Below are 18,925 nucleotides of genomic sequence, written 5' to 3' on the forward strand. Positions count from 1 at the left end.
TAGAGCAGGAACTGTTGATTACATAGTTGCTAGTATAATGTAAAGTTGTGAATTCGGAAAACCGCACTTCTAAATTATTGTGAAAGGGTTATCTAAAGAATTCTGAGCATTGTTTATGTTAAGTGTTGAGATGAGAGATTGAATGTGAAGCTTAGTTAAGCATAATCCTGTAAATGATCTGAGTTAAATTGAGTTGATGTGTGTGTCAAACTAACCACATGTCTGACGTATATGCGAGCGTAAATATTTGTCTTTAAGCTGAAGGCTAGAAAAGCTGTCTTAATTTGAGAATCAGACACATGCGTTGCATTGTTAGCTTAGCAGAATTGATAAGAACCAGATAACAATTAATATGTGTGAAATCCTTTTCTTTTATATTGTAATTACTATGTCTTAGTATGAATAAATTGTTTTGTTTGTTAATAACTTGCCTGATTTCGACTTACCAATGCACTTCTCATAAAAATATAGAACCTGTGTGTCCTTAAAGTTAACCACGACTGACTAATAGTAAGTTTCAAACGTTGCTTGATTTAGAGCTGAATTTTAGAGATAATTCCATGTTCCACTGAGCATTTCTCTTACATGTATAGGAAATACAAACAATTCCTATGCTGAACTTTAATGGCGCAGTCGTTATACAAATAAATTTTTAAAGATCAGCGTAAGAGAAAGTCAGCTAGTTAGACAAAGGAATTGGTTCCAGCCAGAGGCAATTCCTGAATCTATACTCCACACACGTGAAAGTAGCATAGTTACGACCTTGAGAGGGGGGAATAAAATTGTAGACTAAAGGATTAAAGGTGATAAGACTAGCTCAGGCAACGATTACAACTCTGAGTATGATTGATAATAAGAGAAACAAAAAAAAAAATATTGAGATAGAATAAAGGAAGTTCAAAAGATACAAACTTAAATAAGAAAACATATAAAAATAACAATTATTATTACAACATGTATTTTGTCTTCTCGACATTCATCTCAAACCAGATGACCTAAAAAAAGTACTTCCTCCCTCAGCCATGTTCCTGTCCTGCAGATTTCCACTCTTGTGAATTCTCCAAGTGAAAGAAAAACCTGCTATGTGATTGGCTCATTCAACCTTGACCGAATGGCCTCAAAATATTTTCTGCAAAAACAATCAACCCTCCCAACAAATTCTATTTTGCAAATATTTAAATATTAAAAAATTAAACATTTTGCATCACAAATTCATAAATTAAATTTCTGCATTAAAATTGCATCATCCATGTATGAAATATAAAAAATTAAGTTCTACAATACTTTAGTATGTTTTTAATTTTTGTTATAGAAAAATAAATAAATAAAATAATGGTTTCAGAATTCTGGAAAATTTCTGAAGTAATATTCCACATTTAATGATAATACCTCTTTGTTGAACTCTCTACTAGGTACATTAAAATCTTTCAACCATTGAATTGTTGGAGGAGGATTTCCATCAGCTGGACAGCGTAATACGACAGAACTTCCAGCTGGTTTAGCAATCAAGTTTTTTTCCAATATTTGCGGATGAATAAAGACAGGAGGATCTGTCAAAATAAACAAATAAATTAATAAAAATAATATACAATTATTTTTTATTTATTATTTTATTATTATTGGGAGGGAATGGGAAAATAAAGCTTAAAACTACAAGAAAGTACAGGCAGCAGTTATATCTTAGCTTCTTTCTTTAAAGCAAAACACACACACACACACACACACAACATCACTATCAATACTCTTCTCATGTGGCATATGTACCTTCTATGAATTTTTCCCTTATCAGCCACTCTTGATACTTCATTATAAAATGCAATCACATTACTGAAGCACATGCATCTTTTAAAAAAAATCCAGGCTGACCTCCATAAATAACATTATCCTTACCTGCCTAATTTTATGACCATAAATTTTTCCAAAATCTTAACAGCTAGAAAAGAAATAACTGGCCTATAATTTGATGCCTCAATTTTACCACTATCCTTATATAACAGCTGTTGGGTTTGATTTTTATAGGCACATTAGCTAAGATAATAATATACCAAGTAAAATTTAAATATATAACAAGAAAGAAATGTATATATGTGTGTCAAGCAAAATGGTATATACAAAAAATTATAATTGATATATATGAATATGACAATCCTGGTTGGAGAAATATTTCTCTATATGACTATAAAAGTTAATTTTTTTTTTATCAAAATTTAAAAACACGAGGTACAATTGATGAATTAGATAAACTCTGCCTATTCAAGAATCAGTTGGATTAAAAGCAGTAAAACAACAAATTTTTGTTAAAGAAATGAACCTCCCAGATTCAGATAAAAACATTCCTTTAATGACAAAAATTAACAAGGTGTTGTGTTGTTTAATTTTGATGGTATACATCAGAACACAGAATTATAAGTAAATAATTATTTATTGACTTATTGCTGATATTTCGCTGGTGTTATAACCAGCATCTTCAGAGCACAAAAACACAGTTTGTCAAAGTACGCGAGATTACAACAACATGGCGTGTAAAAAAGGACTAGTTTAACAAAATTGTAGCAACAACACAAGGACTAAAGTCTGAATTAGGCACCCTCTATCTAAAATATATATATATATATATATAGTAGCAATAACACAAAGACTGAAGTCCTAAAAAAAAAGAGAGAGAAAGCAGGTACTAGTTATGTCTTAAGATAACTGTCTCCCAAATCTTAGGCAAATGTATACAGCCATATTTGTTGAGATTCGGAGTATGTTTCAGGGCCTCTGTTGCTTCTAAGAACAATCTCTCTGACCTTGTAAAAGCTTCTGTAGCTTCTGTGCAGTACTTTTGTTTTCTTCCAGTTGAGCCTGTGTGCAGGGGTATCCAAAGCATGGTCTGCTAGGCCCCGACCTGCCATAGTAATAGTGCCGGATGTATCTTTTATGTTCACTGATATATATATATATATATATATATATATATATATATATATATATATATATATATTAGGGTTACTAAGTAATTTTATAAACTTGGTTATTTTACTCCTAATCCCAAGTAAGCAAACAGTTAAGTTTGCACCTGAACGTCTATTCTTAGTATTTTCCATAATGTAAAGCACATCTCACTAAGAGATGTATACTGCAATACATTATGGGTGGGGTCACTATCCAGACCGGTTTCAACCTTTTTTGAGGTCTCCTCAGTGAGTAGCTAGACCCTAAATACCAAGGTTTTAGTAATATTTAGCAACTTGCATAGGTAAAGTTGATAAGGCTCTGTATTACTAAAACCTTGGCATGTAATTCTGTGTTCTGATATATACCGTCAAAATTAAACAGCATGAACCATGAACACATAAGCCTTTCTACACGTTTAACAAGGTGTTGTTCAGTCTTTGGCTGTAACAGCGAACATTATTAATAGTTACTGCAGTGTTCTAATCATTCTCTTCAAAGCATATTTACAATCATTGCATTGTAATATAGTGCTATACTGTTGAAAGGATGTGAAGGCTGATATCATAGAAAGAATGTATAAACATGCTCCAGGCACCCTCTAAACCCATATGCAGTCATCAGAATGTGTAGAAAGACACATTGCTCCAAACATCCAGATATTGTATGTATTGGGCCCATGTTAACAAAGACTTGAAGGCTGCAGATATGGAGGGGAAAAAAAAATCTAGCACAAGAGTATTGCATGGCATGAAACATTTAAGTTTCTTGTAGCTGCTTGCATCTCTAGTGTCTGATGCAAACAGCCACAAGTAAGGATTCTAGGATACTGGTTTCTTTAAGTTGTTTACACTCAGTGTCATCTGGAGATTCCATTCCTTTAACACAGTGTCATTGATGGACTTGAGGATGCTTAATTGTACACTGTGAGAATATATGAGCAATAGTACATACAGACATACATTCCTCAAATGATATCTGACTAAGTCTATGATTCTCTCTGATATGCTGGTAACAGTGCACTCATCATTCTGAGCAAACTACTGATATCCATTATAGGACAAAAATGTGCATATTTTGTAGTTACATTACATCCATATTCTTGTAATTTAGGGATATATATATATATATATACTACCATGACTTTGATGGGAGCACACATGTTAGTGATTGAGTGGTCCCTCCAGCAATGAATCTAATAATTCCGTAGAGTCTGTAAATAGCAAAATAAAATTGTAAAATGAAATATTTCCAATTTTAATATGTATCAAAACTATTGAGGATATCTATGTGGTGAGGTTGAATAAGAGAAGTGAGCTATTAAGGGTATGCAGGAAACATGACATGCTCATGGACTATGAGACTTCTTTGAATACGAGCGGTAGCAAGAAAAAGAGAGAATGAGAGACCACGAGCATGGATTGAGAAGCAAGAATGATAGTAATATAGGATGAGAGATGGACAGCAAAAAAAATAAAATAAAATGCGACTGACAGCAAGATAGCAAAGACGAATGGCAGTCAGAAAGTAATTCAAGATATGAAAGTGGAAAATGGAATGAGAGATAGCCATGAATGAAGGATAATGAATGATCCGAGAGTAGAGGAAGACAGAGCAGAGTAGGGGTGAAATCTCCATGGAGACCTGAATAATAATAAAATTAATGAGCTTGCATAGCAAGCATGGAGATTTCACCCCTACTCTGCTTAGTCCCACCTAGGAAACACAAAGTCTATCATACCACTCCTTAAACACACTGACCGCTCTCACCATTCTATCAGGCAATGCATTCCATGGTTCAAACCCTCCATGCAAAGAAACCACTCCTCACCCTCTTTCTCACAGTTTCCTTTCGTAACTTCCAGGGATAGCCCCTGTCATGACTCCTTCCTGCTGTTCAACCAAGCGAAAGAATTCCCCAGTGTCAACCTTGTAATCACCTCTAAACAATTTAAAAAGTCTCAATCATATCACCTCTCCTTCTATCCAACAAACTCTACAGTCCACACTCCCTCAGCCAATCCTCATAACTAACATTGTACAGTCCTGACACCATCTTTGTTATCTGCCTTTGTACCCTTTCCACAGTTAATTTATCCCTTTCAAATCCTGAGGACCAAATCTGAGAACAATAGTTTAAGTGTGGTCTGATCAGAGTCTTATACAACGGAATGATAAACCTTTTATCTCTGCAGGTCAGTGTCCTTCTCATTATTGCAGTAATTCTCTGAGTTACCCTCACCACCTTTGCAATATGCTCCCTGAATTTCAGTTTTCTATCAATCATCACCCCCAGATCTCTTGTCTTGCCTATCTCCTCCACTACAGCTCCTTCCAATCGAGTATGCATCCTCCCATCGATGGATCCCAAACCTCAACACTTTACATTTTGCTGCATTGAACTGATAACCCCATTTATTTGCCCATCTGTCTTGTTTATTCAAATCCTCTTCCAGGGCTGCCACATCTGTACTATTACTGATAACCCTTCCCAACTTCACATCATCTGCAAACAACTGAATGTCCCCTTTCAATCAATTGACAATATCATTGATATAAAGACTGAACAATACAGGTCCCAGTACTGAGCCCTGTGGAACCCCACTTGTAACCTTCTGCTTCCTTGATATTGCTCCATCATACACAACTCTCTGATACCTATCAGTCAGCCAATCCTGAATCCATTTGACTAACCCAACATTTAAACCCATGTGCTGCAACTTAAATATCAGCTTATCATGTGGTACCCTGTCAAATGCCTTTGCAAAATCCAAAAAAATGGCAGTATATGCCTTTTCCTCATCAACTGCTCTTGTCACTTTATTATAAAAGGCTAGCATATTGCTAAAACAAGAGCATCCCTTCAAAAATCCATGTTGACTCTTACAGATAACATTACCCTCATCTGCACAATGCTGTATACAGTCCCTCACTACTTTCTCCAAGATCTTACTAACTACTGATGACACAAACTGGTCTACAAGTTGACACTTCCAGTCTGCTACCACCCTTATGCAATGCCACTATCTTACCTTCCTTCCAATCCATGGGCACTTTTCTTGCAGCCAGACTGAAAAGTTTCATTAATTGAGAAAGAAGTAATATGTATTTGTTAATAAATGCATGTATTTATAAGCATTTCATTTAGGCTTTTATTTTTGTAGACTGAAGACATCTTAAGCTTGGCGGCAATAATTGAGCTTTGCATTGTGTATTGAAGGCCAATGGTTGCTCGTCTAGTCAAAGCTACCTTGGCATGCGCAGTTGTAGGAGCTTCCAGGTCCTCACAGCAGCAGCACTGTGATTTCATGCGCATGCATAGCCATTTCACGTAGTCTCACTCTATTGCTTAAACACAGGCCATATGCAGTCAACGTAGTCAGCCAACCTTTACAAGTGTGTGTTGCTTGAGAAAATTAAGTTATAATCAACTTTTTATGATGATGTTATTGACCAGTTCATAAAGAAGAACTAGGGTAAAATTTGTATTCAAGTTGCTAAATTGAAAAAGATAGAATATCATTTGTAAAATAAATGTTGTATTTGTATGATTAAATGTACATAAATTTCTAAACATATAGTTTTAAATGGTCAATAATTCATTATTCCACTAATCAGACTTCAATCACACCTCTCACTCCCTGAATGATAACAAGAGCAAGCATGAATTTCGAGACCAGCATTCACCCCTGGAGCAGAGTGATTGAGGCATTGGATATGAAGAGTAAAGACCAAGGGTAATAATAGGAATGAATGGATCACTTGGGAACAAGGTGAATGTGAAAAAGATAATTAAGAGGTTGACAACAGTAAAAGATAACAGTGTATTAAGAAGGGTAATCAGGGTTAACCTGGGTATAAAAGTGATGAGTTAGGTGGCAAGAAAAGATTATTAATAGTAATGTAAAAGAGCTGTGCAAAGAGAAGGGAGTGAAGTTTTCAAGGTGATTTTGAGAGACAGAGGAACTGTTTAAAAGAGGCAGGTTGCATTTAAATGGTTTTGGTATGGGTTAACTGGAGAAGCTGCTGCTGGAAGAAAGAGAAATGAATACAATAAAGAGGTGATTGGAAGTGTAAGAAGGTAGGAGAGACTGAAGGAGAACTTGTTAATTGAAAGGTAAGTAGTGCGAGTAAAGAGAATGAATAAGAGCAGGAATGCAAGATAGACAAGGAAAAGGGGAAAATCAGGATGGACAAGGAGAATTGCATAAGACAAGCAGATACTAGGTACAGAAGTGAATGTGTGAACAGACAAGAAAGGATTGGGAATGCCTGAGATGTGGGGATGGAAGGATATGAATCTGGAGAGGGTAGTAGGATCTGTGGCGATAGAGACAAATGGCCAGGAAGAGAGAGAGAGAGAGAATGGAGAAGTCGCATCTGAGAAATGATGGCAGGAGTTATAGAATCACATATGGGATATTATGTTGATGGAGAAGTTCAGCTCATCCAAGGTAAAGATGCAAGGGACAAACAGTGGCAGTGATTTTGAGGCAGTATGGTGTGAGGTACACGTGGAGAGGATGAAATATTTAGTTGGATGTTGCTAGAGATTTGGCAATGTGGAGGGTAATGATAAGGAAATGTATAAGCGACTAAGGAGGAGGATAACCATTTTTATTCATGGTAATATAGACTGGAATGAAGAGATTTACCACCTACTCGAGATAACAGGTAACAGAGGAGATGTAAGGATCAAGGATCTTGGATTTGATCATCACACAAGAGGATGCAATCATAAACGGGTGACAAATCTTCAATTTTTTAAGTTGGTGAGAGTGATCATGACGTGATCAGCTGGGTGGACATTGTGAGGTGTGGTTTTGTGAGGACACTGAGGTGTGATGATTAAAATGCTAGTGATTATGAACAGTTCAAGATGCAGCCTTCAGCTATATCATGAAATTAAAAATTGAATGGAAAGAATATTAATGCTGTTGGGCCGTACTCAAGTACTATCTGGCAGAGGCAATGTCTAAATGTATTCTAAGGGTTAGGAACTTAAATAAGGTAGGTGTGAAATAAATGAATAAAAAGATTGGACATTAAGCATTGCAATGTGGAAGAAGAAAGATAAGTGGTAATAATCGGTTGCATGAAGCATACAAAGAGCAGGTGAGGAAATAACTCACTTGGTAAAGGTAGAAAAAGTGCAATATGAACAGCAGTTAACTAAGGCCTAATAATAATATTCTTGTTTTAATTCCTTTACATGAGCATAATCAAAAAGGCACATGTTGACTTCATACCAATTGCCTCAGTACTCTATAATGCAAAGTACACTTCCTTTCAGATGTGTATACCCAGATCAATTTCAACCTTTATTGAGGTCTCATCAGTCGGACCTAGACCCAGAAAAATATACTAAAGTTAAACTAATGCAGAAGTCACAATTTTCCATATACAACTAGCAAATCATGCATAACCATAAACTCTGAATCAGAGATAGTTGTAAAAAAGTTTTTTTTTTTTTTTTTACTTGGTTACAAAGTTATATTAAATTTTAAATATATAATGATACACCATTTACTATTTGAATATGGAAAATGTATGGTTTTTACATTGATTTAACCTCAGTATCTTCCTGAGTCTAGCTCTTACTGATGAGAGCTCATGAAAATTCAAAGCAGGCCTGGATAGAGATCCTGCCCATAATGTATAACAACATACAAATCTGAAAAGAAGTGTGCTTTATATTATGGGGTACTGAGGTAACTGATGTGAAGTAAGCAGAATAGCTGTGAAAACACTTCACGTGCCAACCACTTGATTACACTTCAGTAGGAGATTAAAAATAATAATATAAGGACTAGAAAAAGGATAACTTTTTCTGAGGGTTATACTGTGGTCAGCATTCACTGTGTAGAAATCAGTGAGACAAAATCACACACATTATAACAATTATTTTCCTTACAACTAAGAAAAATAACACTTGCTTGACATTTCGACATCTATATCAAAGTCATCATCAGGAATACGTATATGAACTAAAACACACGCTACATCACAACACCCATAAGTAAGCTACACTATAACGGTTTTGTTAACCATTTACACTAGCCTGACCTCAAGAAGCCACAGTAAGAACAGGTGTTGGATTGACTGACTGGTTTCAAGTTGGAAAAGGAGTTAGGCAAGGATGTTTACTTTCTCCTCACTTGTTTAGTATATATGCAGAGGACATCATGCGTGAAGCATTGGATGAGCTCAAGACAGGAATTACGATAGGAGGTAGATTGATCAGTAATCTGAGGAACGCTGATGATACAGTACTCCTTTGTAATGACATGGAAGAACTAGGACTAATTCTTGACAAAGTTAACAAGATCAGTAATAACAGAGGACTTCAACTCAATTCTAGCAAGACAAAGATCATGGTTCTCAAAGGAAAAACAAACAGAGCAGCTCTTGAGAAACAAATGTATCTTAATGGAGAAAGAATTGAGGAAGTCAGCAGGTTTGAGTACCTGGGATCCATTATTAATGTGAAGAATTGCTGTTCAGAAGATGTCAGAAAAAGGTTAGGAATGGCTAAAACAACAGTCAGAGACCTGTCTAAAATCTGGAAGGATGGATCTATCTCCATGGGAACAAAGTTGAGGATTTTGGATGCAGTTATTTTTCCAACAGCAACTTATGGATGCAAGACTTGGAACCTAAAAAAGTCAGATAAGAAATGGATATCTGCTTTTGAGATGTGGTGTTACAGAAGGCTGTTGAGGATATCATACACTGAAAGGTGTACAAATGGGTGTTAGAAAAGATTAGTAGAACTTTAAGGCTCCTTAAGGATATTGACAGAAGAAAATTAAAATATTTTGGACACATAGAAAGGATGGAAGGAGGACTTCTAAGAACAGTAATAGAAAGTAAAGTTCCTGGAAAAAGAGGCAGGGGTAGACCATCAATGAGATGGATGGATGGCGTGTGTGGAGTGACTGATCTTCAGAGAGTTGAGGCTGCCAGAAGGGCAAACAACAGGACTACATGGCGTGGCCTAGTGTGGAACATCATCGAGCATTGGAGTGACCATACGGCATCTGTAGATGCCCAGTGAACACAGACGAATGACCTCTGGTGGGGAAGAGTAAAGTTCAAATTAAAAACATTTGTTAATAAAAAATAAAAAGGAAAAAAAATTAAAAGTGGAACTATATCAATTGCTACCCTATAATCCTGTTATCTTGTAGGTTCTGTCCCCTGATGAGGTTTATCATGTGTTGAGGTTCTGCCATCTTGTTCTTCTGATGTTCTATACCCAAATGCTATACAGGTTGTGGATGGGGCTTCCAGACTCTTGGAATTGCTAATCCATCATTTTTGTTGAGATTGGGATTATTATTATAATTTGACACCTCCAGAGAGTCCAAAGACTCATCGAGGGAGAGTGTGCCAACAGCATCGAATAATTGGGCCCCTTCCAACTACTAACTGCGCTCAAACTTACTTAACCGAGCCATTAGTAGCAGAGGCTCTACCAATCGACCAATCTGAATCAGCATCTCACAAACTTCTTTGAATTTTCTTTCAAATCAAGTTTTGGTGTGGTGTGAGGACTTGATGCCTTTCCAATTAATTATGTGACATAATTGGAATTCATGATCAGAAATGCATTTTACCATTGGGCAGGGAAACTAATATTGAAAAGGTTGAGTGTAAGAGAGAGAAACTTTAGCACTGATTGTATATTTATTGATCCTTATTTGCAGAATAAATTGCAGAAGAGAGGGGATAAAAATCGGCATGGGACTACTGAAATTAGTAACTTATATATCAGTTCTAAAGCCGGTACGAGATCTAGAGGGAATCTGCAATTTTTGTATACCAATGCAAGAAGCATTCGAAATAAGAGAGAAGAATTTTTGGCATTAGTCAGTGCAATCTCACCAAAAGTTGTAGGCATTAGTGAAACTTGGCTGTCAGTGCTAGATGTGGTCACTGGAATTGAATGTGATGGGTACATCACATTCAATTCCAGATAGAACAGGGGGAGGAGTACTGTTGATGATAGCTGATGTGTTGCAGCCAAAAAAAGTAGTATATCAAGATGATAGACATGTGAGAGTTCATTTGAGGTGGTCTGGTGTGAAATAGTGACCAATGCAACCAAATATACAGTTGGATGCTGCTATGGGCTAGGGAGTATGGGGAGGATATTGAATTCATGCATCAGCAAATTAGTGCAATGAGTGCAGGTTTAGTGATTATTATGGGGGATTTTAATTATGGTGATATCCATTGGAAGGAGGAAATATCATGTAGCAAAAAGGAAATGGAGTTCATACATTTCAAGTAATTATCTACGAGATAATTACTTGAAACAGCACATAACTGAAGGGACACGTGGTGTGAGAGTGTTGGACCTGGTTATTGGTTCAGAGGTTATATGCATAAGTAAGGTGTCCTCATTACCTCCAATTGGTGAAAGCGATTATGTGGTATTGACTTGGGAGGTTGCAAAATCTGTGGATTTTTCTGTTAAGAAGGGGGTATATATGGAACTACAGGTTAGGCAATTATAACAAGCTTCGGAGTGAGCTTGCAGTCATCCCATGGCAGAACATATTGCAGGGGAAAGATGTTAACAGTACATGGGATAAAATCAGCAGGTATCTGAGGAAAGCAATATCAGATTGTGTCCCCATGATCAGGAAGTCAAACAAGGCAGGCATTAGATGGATGAGCAGTAGTATCAAGCTTGATCTGCAAAAAAAAGAAAATGTTATAGAGAAAAGCGATCAGTACACCCATGAGCAGTACAAGGCTCAAGCTAAGAGGGTTACCAGCATAGTAAGAAAAGCTAAATCAGATTATGAGAAAACCTTAGCCAAAGAGATCAAGGGTAATCCTAAGGAGCTCTTCTGCTATGTGGCAAGTAAAGGGAAGAATGACTTTGGAAGGATAACGTTAGTGGGTGCTGATGGTATTGAGGTGACAAAATCAGATGTAATAGTCAAGTTACTGAGTGATCACTTTTCAAAAGTCTATCACCCAAGTGAGGATATCTCTGTACCTATAGCAATAATTAATGGGAGAATTGAAGCTAAAGAATCAGAGGTATTTAATATATTGCAAAATTTAAATGCAAACACTGCTGTAGGCTTAGATGGAATATCAGCTCGGGTGTTGCATGAATGTGCAAATGAATTGTCAACCCCTCTTACTTGGATATTTAATTTAAGTTTGAACTCTGGTATGGTCCCTAGGGAGTGGAAGTTAGGCAAAGTGGTTCCTTTGCATAAGGGTGGCTCTAAAACTGCGGTAGTTGATTACAGACCAATCACCATCTCAGGAGTAGTGGTAAAAGTATTGGAAAAGTTGGTTAAAGACAAAATTCAAGAATGGGTGGATCAGGATATGATACACTATAGAGGCCAACATGGCTTTGTTAAAAGGTAGATTCTGCCTTAGCAATCTATTAACTTTTCATAATAGAATGACATCTGAGTTGGACAAAGGAACTGGCTACACAGTGGTACTTCTGGATTTTGCTAAGGCTTTTGATAGGATTCCCCATGGAACACTGTTACACAAATTGGAGCAGATGGGAATGGATACTAAATTGGTGATATGGATAGGAGAATGGCTCAGGGAGAGATACCAGAAGGTGGTGTATGGAGGAGCCGAGTTCAGGATGAGTCTGGTGACCAGTGGTGTGCCTTAGGGCTCTGTGCTTGGGCCATTGTTGTTTAATTTGTATATAAATGATATAGGAAATGGCTTACAGGGAGATATTCAGTTGTTTGCTGATGATGCAAAGTTGGGTAGCGCAACAAAAAATCAAGCTGATGTTGAAAGTTTGCAGGATGATTTAAATAAGCTGGTAGAATGGTCAAAAATAATGGATGTCAGTTCAATGTGGAAAAGTGTAAAGTTATGCATTTTGGGATTAAAAGGTTACCAGCTGTGTACTACATTGATGGAACAGTACTCAAAGAGATTGATGAGGCTAGGGACTTAGGGATGTTGGTAGATAGGGAGATGAAGTTCAGAGGACACATTGCTAAGGTGTCCAAGATTGCACATAGGATTACTTGGTTGTTGAGGAACACACTGACATCTAGAGATAAAAGGTTATTATTCATTATTCCCCTTTATAAAGCATTGATACTTCCACATTTGGATTACTGTGCTCAGGTCTGGTTACCTGGATTCCTTGGAGATGAGGAGGCTGTGGAGAGGGTTCAGAGAAGAGTGACCAAGTTGGTGAGTGATGTAAAAAATGCTCCCTACATTGATGATTGAGAGCTTGTGGATTGCAGAGGTTGGTTGATAGGCAGAGAAGAGGGGATATGATAGAAACATTTAAATTACTGAAAGGGTTTTTATAGGATTGATGCAGGGGAAATGTTTCAGCTGTGTGATAGTGCTGGAAGAACTAGAGGTCATCCCTGGAAATTAAAGAAGAGTGTGGTCAACAAGGGTGTCAGAACAAGGTTTTTTGCCTGGAGGGTGGTGAACGAGTGGAATTCATTGCCTGACTTAGTAGTGAGCTCTTCGTCTGTAAATGAATCCAAGAAGAGATATGATAGATATTGTTTTGCTAGTTTGGGTCTCCCACGACGAGTCTACTGACTCCATGGAGAGACCCGTAATAATAATAATATACATTCTGTAACCAAGTGAAAGATTTGTATAAAAATCTTAGGGAATTCTTTCAATACATGGAAGACCAAAAAATTAGGAAAAGATGAAATGCCAGACTGATAATCACTATAGGGGATAAAGTTGAGATATTAAAGAGCAATTCATAAAAGTGTTTCATCTTCTTGAATGTGACTTGAGTATAGTGGGAAGTAAGGGAAGTGGAGGTAGGGCTGAAGATAAGTGGAAAATTGAGTAAGCATGATGTTAATATGGTTGCTTGATATATTGCCAGGTGTTTCGAGAGAATGTTCCAGGTAGCTAACAACAGCTCTGACATATTAATTTATCATGAGTCTTACACTTGGCCAACTTCTAAACAGTGGAAAAAGGGCAAAATTCTTCCACTTCATAAGGGAGGTGAAAATACTAAGGCTTTGAATTATAACCCAATCCATGTGTTTGGAATTACTGTTAAAGCATTAGAGAGATTAGAAAGAACCAATATTCAAAACCGATTTGAAAATAGTAGTGGAAGCATTCTTTTTGAAGAATAGCATATGTTTGCTAAGAAAACAAGTTTTAGTAATCTACTTACTTAACATAACAAAGTGACAAATGCATTGGACAAGGGAAATGCATATGTAGTGGTATATTTAGATTTGCAAAAGCCTTTGACAGATTACCACATGACAAGCTGCTAGTTAAATTGAAACAGATGGGACTGGATAGTATATTAGTGCACTGGAGATTACCTGTCTGATAGATATCAGCAAGCTGTGTATTGGGGGAGCAACATACTGGAAGAGGAAAGTCACTAGTGGGTATACTGCATGGGTCTGTTTTGGGACCATTGATATGTAATATGTATACTAATTATGTTGAGAAAGGTATGAATGGAGATGTGCAGTTGGATGCAGAAATGCAAAGTTAGAAAGAAAATTGAAGAGTAGATCAGATGTGTTATATTAAGTAAGTATTTCAGACTGACTGAATAGGCTAGTGAGTGGATGGCCAATTTAATGTTGTGAAGTGTAAAGTTTTAAAATTTGGGAAACAAAGATGGGATGCAGAGCATACAATATGTGGTGATATCTTAGAAGGGGGGAGGGAGAGATAAAGGATCTGGTGATGACAGTGGATAAGAACCTAAAATTTAGGGGACAAAATGCTAAACATGTGTGCATAGTACAATGCACTTATTTTTAGTTTCATGCAATGAGGTGGAGGATAATGATATGTATGTGTAAGTCAAGAGATAATGGCTACGTTTTATAAGGTCTCACTCGATCAGTCCATATGAAATTACTGTGCACAGATTTGGTTGGCTGGTTTTCAAAAGGATGAGGAGATAATGGAAAGGATAAACAGATAATTGACTAAAGTGGTTTCTGGTGTCTTGAATGTTGAGTATAAAGAATATAGTGAAAACACAATTGGCAGAATCCAGTGGCTAGGAGAAGAAGGAGAATGAGATGATGTTTAGGTCATATAAGTTAGTAAGGGATTATTACCAGATTCATGTGTGAGATTTTTCAAAGGATGGGAAGAGATGGGAGAAAAAACAAGAGGCCATCCCAGGAAGTTGTATGAAGAGGATGTTAACAAGTGAGTGAAGAGTAGGTTTATTGAATTTAATGTGGTGGATAATTAAAATGCATTGCCCGAGAATGTGGTGAGTGCAAAAACAGTGAATGTGGTGAGTGTCTTTGTGACTCCACGGAAGTCTGATATAGAAATACAGAATCCTTCCATTTCTATTCCTGTTAGAATTCATCTTCATTCAACCATGTTTCACTTATTCCAATGATTTTGGGGCAAATAAATTCAGTCAGTGAAACCATTTCATCTCCCTTATTTCTGATAATTCTGGTATTTGTAAACAAACAAAGTAATACATTTTTCAGTCTATAACTGGTCCTATCCAAGCCACTGTCAGTTGTGATTTCTCAACTATACCTGCCCAATCACCTTTATCACCACTTACCACATATCTGCTCAGTCTCAACTTCCCCACCTATATCACAATATACTCCATCTTCATACATTCACATATATCAGAAGTGGTTGTTCAAGTATGGGAAAAGTTGGTGAAAGGTAAAGTAAAACATTGGGTGGATAGGGATGAGATACGAGATACTCTATAGTGGGAAGCATGGCTTTACAACAGATAGGTCCTCTATTAGTAAATTATTCACATATTTCATAAACAAGTGAGAACAGAGGATGAAGGTAATGACTTCACCATGATACTGCTCAACTTTTCCAAGGCATTTGACAAAAAACCACACAGAAAACTATTACAAAAGCTGAAGCAAATGGGAATAGATATGAGGCTAGTAGCAGCATGGATAGTAGGGTAGCTGACAAACACTAGCGTGTAGTATATGGTGGAGTCGAATCTATGAGAATAATGGTAATTAGTGGAGTATCTCAGGGTTCCATGCTAGGGCCACTACTCTTTAATTTTTATCTCAGTGACATAGGGAAATATTTAAGAGGGGATATTCAGCTGTTTGCTGATGATGCAAAACTAGGGAGAGCAATGGTTGATAAAAGTGATCTAGATATATCTTGCAGGATAATTTAAAACAAATGGACATTGTGGGCAAAGGTTAATGAATGTCAATTTAATGTTGCAAAATGTAAGGTTATAGACTTCGGGTTGAAAAGACTGCATATGGCATATCATATTGATGGTATTGGACTGTAAGAAATTGATGAGGTAGGGACTTGGAGACTATTATTATTATAAACAGAGACCTCCAGGGAGTCAGGGACTCATTAAGGGAGGCCACATGCTACACACATCAGCTATCATAGTTATTCTTGAATTCATTCACACTACTTGCACTCACAACATCCAATGGCAATCCATTCCAATCATGCACCACCCTATGAGAGAAAAATCTATCCCTCACCCTCTTCTTAGTGGCATTCATTCTCATCTTCCAAGGATGTCCTCTTGTCCATTTCTCACCTTCCATTAATTGAAAAATTCCATCAATTGAAATCCTGTATGGCCCTTTCAGAAGTTCGTAAGTCTCAATCATATCACCCTCTTCTCCTGTTTGCAGTCTACATTTCTCAATCTGTCTTCATAATTAGTATTCCACAATCATTTTTAATACTCTCTTTTGCACTCTCTCTCTCTCTCTCTCCCCCCAATATATCAGAATCACAACAGAAACCAGGAGACCAGAACTGCACACAATAGTGGAAATGGGGTCTTATCAACGCCTTGGAAAGAGGCAAAATTAATGTCATACTTATCTTTACATGTGAACGTTCATTTTTTCAGTATTACAATTATCGTTTGAGTAGTATTTGCAATCTTTGCTACATGGCCACTGAACTTCAACTTCCTACCCACTAACACTCCAAGATCCATAGAAATCAGTTTCTTCTAGCATAATCCCAACAATATAATAAGGCACTGGATATCTAATCACACCAAAGTGAATGACTTGACATTTACAAACACTGAACTGACATCCATTTTCAAATACAACTTATTTATTAATTACTGACCATTTACGAAAAACTAAACTACATTAGAGCCTACCTGTTTTGCCAGCAAACTGTCTGGCTTTTTCAAGGCATTTACGGAGACATGAAAACTAGTAAACGCAAATTGAAGGGAACATAAAAAATGTTGTAAACCAACTAGTAGCTAAGATTACACGTTTGCGTGGCAGAGAGGACTTATTGTTCTTATTCATTATCATGCATGCGTGTTTGTTGTAAACATGTAATGTGATTACTGGCTAGCTGTAGTTCAGATTGATTTAGAGAAAGGATCAGGTTTTTCCACAAACTGTTTAGGATTGCACCCTGATTTCTGTTGAGGTTTCCACCGGTTATTAACACTATTGTGGCTTCCTTGATAAATGATGTCTGTAGTCGTCATCCAGACTAATAACTCTCACTAACAGCCAATACATTATCACAAAATGGATATCCTCAAAACATCATCAAAAAATATCTATACGGTGACAACCCCAGACAAGAAGAATCACGCTCCCAGCACATTCCTACTGTAGTGATCCCTTTCATCAAGTCAATTTCTTATCAAATAGCCAGAATACTAAGAGCCTACGACATCAGACCAACTTGTCTGATGCTGGTGGTTGGTCTTCAAACCAACCACCAGCATCAGACAAGTTTTAGGATCCCCAAAAGATAAGGTGCCTTTCTATAAATATCCAGGAGTATATTATATTCCTTGCTCCTGTGGTCTTGCCTATATCGGACAAACTTCACGGAGTTTAGAAATTAGACAAAAAGAACATGTTGGTGATGTAAATCACAACAGAAGTATCTCTTCCAGCTTAGCACATCATTTCTGAACATCTAACCACACAATAGCCTGGTTAGATGTTCAACTCCATGCCATATCTGGATGACGACTACAGACATCGTTTATTCAAGGAAGCCACAATAGTGTTAATAACCGGTGGAAACCTCAACAGAAATCAGGGTGCAATCCTAAACAGTTCGTGGAAAAACCTGATCCTCTCTCTAAATCAATCTGAACTACAGCTAGCCAGTAATCACATTACATTTATAACAAACACGTATGCGTGATAATGAATAAGAACAATTAGTCCTCTCTGTCACACGAACGTGTAACCTTAGCTACTAATTGGTTTACAACATTTTTTATGTCCCTTTCAATTTGCGTTTACTAGTTTTCATGTCTCCATAAACACCTTGAAAAAGCCAGACAGTCTGCTGGCAAAACTGGTAGGCTCTAATGTAGTTTTGTTTTTCATAAATGGTCAGTAATTAATAAATAAGTTGTATTTGAATTATATAAATGACCAAATATGTTTAGTTTTGACATCCATTTTCCCATGCCCACAATTCCAGCCTATTCAAATTATTCTGCAAGTACTGCATATCAGCAGAATTCCTGATTACCCTACCTATCTTTGCATCATCAGCAAATAGCTGTATGTCGCTTGTCAAATCCTTCCCAATATCATTATTGTACAGATTGAATAACAGTGGACCAAGCACTGATCCTTGTGGTACACCACTGGTTTCCTTAAATCTTGCACACTTATACTACTTTTTGACATCTGTCAGTCAACCATCCTCTTATCCATGCTAATATTCTATAACCCAAACCCATATGCCCCAATTTATACAACAGTCTACCATGCTGTATTCTGTCAAAAGTATCAGTGTATCCATTCCCCTTGTCTAGTTCAATGATGACATTGTTATAGAATGTGAGCAAGTTACTAAAACATGGCCTTCCCTTAGTAAACCCATGTTGCTCATTACAAAGTAGAGATTCACCGTCAACTTATTTCTGAATGTGAGCCATAACCAATTTCTCCAAAATCTTCACCACCACTCCTGAGATACAAACTAGTTGATAGTTGGATACACAGGT

At 36.8% G+C, this 18,925-nt stretch overlaps 1 protein-coding gene across 3 annotated transcripts in view; it reads right to left on the reverse strand.

Moving 5' to 3' along the window:
* Window positions 1–18,925, reverse strand: part of LOC150107299 (fibroblast growth factor receptor 1-like) — a 334,528-nt gene that overhangs the window by 144,603 nt on the left and 171,000 nt on the right. For all 3 annotated transcript variants that reach the window (XM_090391806.1, XM_090391807.1, XM_090391804.1), the window contains one exon: window positions 1,390–1,550. In XM_090391806.1, coding sequence (XP_090247932.1) covers window positions 1,390–1,550 — 161 coding nt within the window. The remainder of the gene's footprint in view (window positions 1–1,389; window positions 1,551–18,925) is intronic.

This window comes from Typopeltis vanoorti, chromosome 4 (genome assembly GCF_054136105.1).
Source record: "Typopeltis vanoorti isolate ZY-2024b chromosome 4, IOZ_Tvanoo_1.0, whole genome shotgun sequence".
In the NCBI taxonomy this organism is placed as follows: Eukaryota; Metazoa; Arthropoda; class Arachnida; order Uropygi; family Thelyphonidae; genus Typopeltis; species Typopeltis vanoorti.